General features: G+C 60.2%; 1 protein-coding gene across 1 annotated transcript; it reads left to right on the top strand.

Annotated features, from left to right (window-relative positions):
- The first annotated feature begins 323 nt into the window (after positions 1-323).
- Positions 324-2,581, top strand: LOC120656790 (protein DETOXIFICATION 49-like). The gene has a single exon (XM_039934970.1). It carries the CDS (start codon positions 443-445, stop codon positions 2,129-2,131), a length of 1,689 nt encoding a protein of 562 aa, XP_039790904.1. The 5' UTR covers positions 324-442; the 3' UTR covers positions 2,132-2,581.
- Positions 2,582-3,875: the final 1,294 nt, after the last annotated feature.

Raw genomic sequence — 3,875 nt, forward strand, 5'->3', positions numbered from 1 at the left:
CCAAACTTGCTTTGAAATAAATACTGCTAGCTGCAGCCTGGAGGAGCGATAGCGTCGTGCGGGACTGTAAAGAATGACGAGGCGCCGAGCAGCCTGATGTTGTTGAACACTCGGGGCTTGGCTGAAAATTCAGAGTCGTCGGTTTTCCCAGCGCCCAAGGACAGAGACATCCAAAAACCGCTAGAAATTGGAGAAAGTCCATGTCCAAGTCCAAGCCCCGTGCGCCCGCCTTCCTATATAAACCCCCCGCCGCGCTCCGTCCCCCTCCAGCTCCGGGGGCGCGCGCATAGTTTATTCGATTCCCCGGTGTCAGTTCCGTCGCTTCCGCGCCGGAGACAGCTCGCTCGCTACCCCGCACGTTTCCTTAGCCCGGCTCCCGAAACGTCCCTCTCCTCTCCCTGCGAAACGCGCGCGGAGGCAGAGCGATTCCTCTGTTTCGGGCATGTCGTCTCGCGCCGCCGCCGCGGTGGCGTGCGGGGATGCCGCCGGCGCCGGCGAGGCGACGCTCTTCACTGCGCCCCTGCTCGCCCCCGAGGCCGGGGAGGGAGAGATGCCGCCGCCCCCGGTGCTGCTCTCGCGCAAGCCGCGGGGCCGGCTCGCCAGGGCGGTGAAGGAAGCCTGGTCCGTGTCCCTGTCCGTCACATTCCCCATGGCGCCGTCCGTGTCGGTGGCCGCGGCGGGCGCGGAGGCGCGCTCCATCCTGGGCCTCGCGCTGCCGATGATCCTCACGGGCCTGCTGCTCTACCTCCGCTCCATGATCTCCATGCTCTTCCTCGGCCGCCTCGGCGGGCTCGCGCTCGCCGGGGGGTCCCTCGCCATCGGCTTCGCCAACATCACGGGGTACTCCGTGCTGTCGGGCCTCGCCATGGGGATGGAGCCCATCTGCGGGCAGGCCTTCGGCGCGGGCCACCACGGGCTCCTCGGCGTCACCACGCAGCGCACCGTGCTGATGCTCCTCGCCGCCGCCGTGCCCATCGGCGGGCTCTGGGCGCACATGCGGCCCCTGCTCCTGCTCTGCGGCCAGGACGCCGGCATCGCCGCGGCCGCCGAGACCTACATTCTCGCCTCCCTCCCGGACCTGCTCCTCCAGGCGCTCCTCCACCCCGTCCGCATCTACCTCCGGGCGCAGTCCATCAACCTGCCTCTCACCCTCTGCGCTGCGCTCGCCATCGCGCTCCACCTGCCCATCAACTACGTGCTCGTCTCCGTCCTCGGGCTCGGCATCCGCGGGGTGGCATTGGCCTCCGTGCTGGCCAACCTGAACCTCGTCCTCTTCCTCTTCGCCTACATCCTGATCTGGGGCGTGCACCGGCGCACCGGCGGCTTCGCGCTCTCCGCCGAGAGCTTCCGCGGCTGGGGCGAGCTCGCCGGCCTCGCGCTGCCGAGCTGCGTCAGCGTCTGCCTCGAGTGGTGGTGGTACGAGATCATGATCCTGCTGTGCGGCCTGCTCGCCAACCCGCAGGCGACGGTGGCCAGCATGGGCATCCTCATCCAGACCACGTCGCTCATCTACATCTTCCCTTCCTCGCTCGGCTTGGGCGTCTCGACGCGCGTCAGCAACGAGCTCGGCGCGAACCGCCCGGACCACGCGGCCCGCGCGGCGACGGTCGGCCTCGTGCTCGGGTTCGCGTTCGGCGGCGTGGCGTCCACGTTCGCGTACCTCGTGCGGGGCGCCTGGGCGGCCATGTTCACGGCCGACCCGGCGATCGTCGCGCTCACCGCGTCCGTGCTGCCCATCCTGGGCGCCTGCGAGCTCGGCAACTGCCCGCAGACCGCCGGCTGCGGCGTGCTGCGGGGCAGCGCGCGGCCCAAGGACGCCGCCAGCATCAACCTCCGCTCCTTCTACTTGGTGGGCACGCCCGTGGCGCTCGTCCTCGCCTTCTGGTACCACTACGACTTCCAGGGCCTGTGGCTCGGCCTCCTCGCGGCGCAGGCGGCCTGCGTCGTGCGCATGCTGCTGGTGATCGGCCGGACGGATTGGACCGCCGAGGCCAAGCGCGCGCAGCAGCTCGCCGGAGCAGGAGGCGCGCTGGAGATCAAAGACGGCATGGAAGTTGGAGCGGCCGGGGGAGACGACGACCCGGGCATGCCTATCGTCGTAGTGATCGAGCGACCAAAGGATCAGTGCTGAACTGCTGACTCAGCGCACCCGTGTGTGCCATTCGATATTGCGAGCCATTCTTTTGTCAAAATTTTTGGCGGGAGGGGAACGAGAGGCTGACAGAGTGCAATTTTGGTTGCAATTGGTTATTTGTAAATGATTTCTTTTTTCCCATTTTTTATGGATATTATAGAAGATGAGAACATTGACAGGAAACAAACATCAAGGGTTCCTCTTTTTTACTTTTGGTTGTTATTACTGATTGAACAACCTTCCTCGATACTCACATTTCACCTTCTCCTTTCACAGCTGCTCCAAGTGAAATTCAGAATTCTCACACATGAAACTGGTGCAAAACCACCAATAGGCCGATCACGGCCGGTCCGACGATAGGCCAAGTTGCTGATCAACAGGAGCACGTCTGAACTGCACAGTCTAGGACTCGCCATTAACAATCGGAGATTCCATGACGTACCTCTACCAATCAACAAAGAACTGAGGCCGGCATCGTCCATGCTAAACATCAAGAGTCAAGATGCAGTCCCGTGACAAGAGGCGCCACCTAACAATGCTGAGCTCTACTGCCGCTGCAGGCCGCTTCAAAAATTAAACAAAAACAAAAAAAAGAGCTTGCGTGACAGCATACTCCTATTTAACAAACTAATCTTCCACATTGACAGTCATAATTCATAAATAAGATCCACAGAGGCAGGATCAGTTGACATAAAACACTCCTACTACTGCTGTGCAGTGTACACCTCCAAACTTGGCGAGGCGAATGGCATGCAGATGCAGGGTGGCTGGCGCGGCTCGCATCCCGGCGGAGGCGATGAGATTCCCCTGCTCCCGGTGTCCGGGCGCAGGGCGCAGGCAGGACCAACGGCGCCCGCCGCCCGCCGCCCGGCGCCACGAGGCCACGGTGGATCCGCCTGTGCCGCGCATAATTATACGACGGGCTCGTACGGCGCCCGCGGTGCAGACCGGCCAACTCGTGGGCGCGACGGCTACCGGCACCGCCATGCCCGCCGGCCACGGGTGGCGCGTTTTTATCCCTAAAAAAACAAAATGGTCAGTGTGGCTCTCTCACTGGCCTTCTTTCCTTTTTCTTTTTGGAAAGAAGTGGCCTTCTTGGGACCGAGAAGATAACATTGTTTGGATGGCCTCAAGAGCCGCCACTGCAAGAGGGTATATTATAGTTTATGTTCCAGATTAGCCAGTAAAAAAAGAAAAAAAAGATTGTGCTCATCATCACCGTCCATGTCCTAGAGTACATGTGGGTTCTTTCTGCGTATTACTTGTCGTAGAAATAAAAGATGTGCCCGTATGTATGTGTGTGTGCGTTAGCAAGTAGCGGTGGTAGCAGTAGATTTTGGGGTTGGTATTCGTTGCGATTCGGCGTGGTAACATTGATCTGGCGTTTGCGTGGAAGCAATCGCCACTTCTTGCTTGAATCAACAGCCTAAGCTCTCCGTTCCGATGGGGTCGATCGATGAGGAGCAGTAATGGATGTCCAGGAGTTGTGCACTCGAAGTCAATAGCCTTTTCTCGGTTTGGTGATTACAAACTCATGGAGACAGGAATACGGTTACGGCTATCCCGGACGGGCTCCACCACAAAATGGTTGGAGGGTTAGCTAGCGATTAGCGCCTTTTGAATGAAAGCAATCGCGTTTAGCCACCGGCTTAGAAGCAAAGCGAATTCATCACCGTGTCCATTTTTCATTGGTCCAAAACAAATCTTATCGAGGTTAGCGTATTTGCATGTTTCCTTTTTT

The sequence above is a fragment of the Panicum virgatum genome, chromosome 1N (genome assembly GCF_016808335.1).
Source record: "Panicum virgatum strain AP13 chromosome 1N, P.virgatum_v5, whole genome shotgun sequence".
In the NCBI taxonomy this organism is placed as follows: Eukaryota; Viridiplantae; Streptophyta; class Magnoliopsida; order Poales; family Poaceae; genus Panicum; species Panicum virgatum.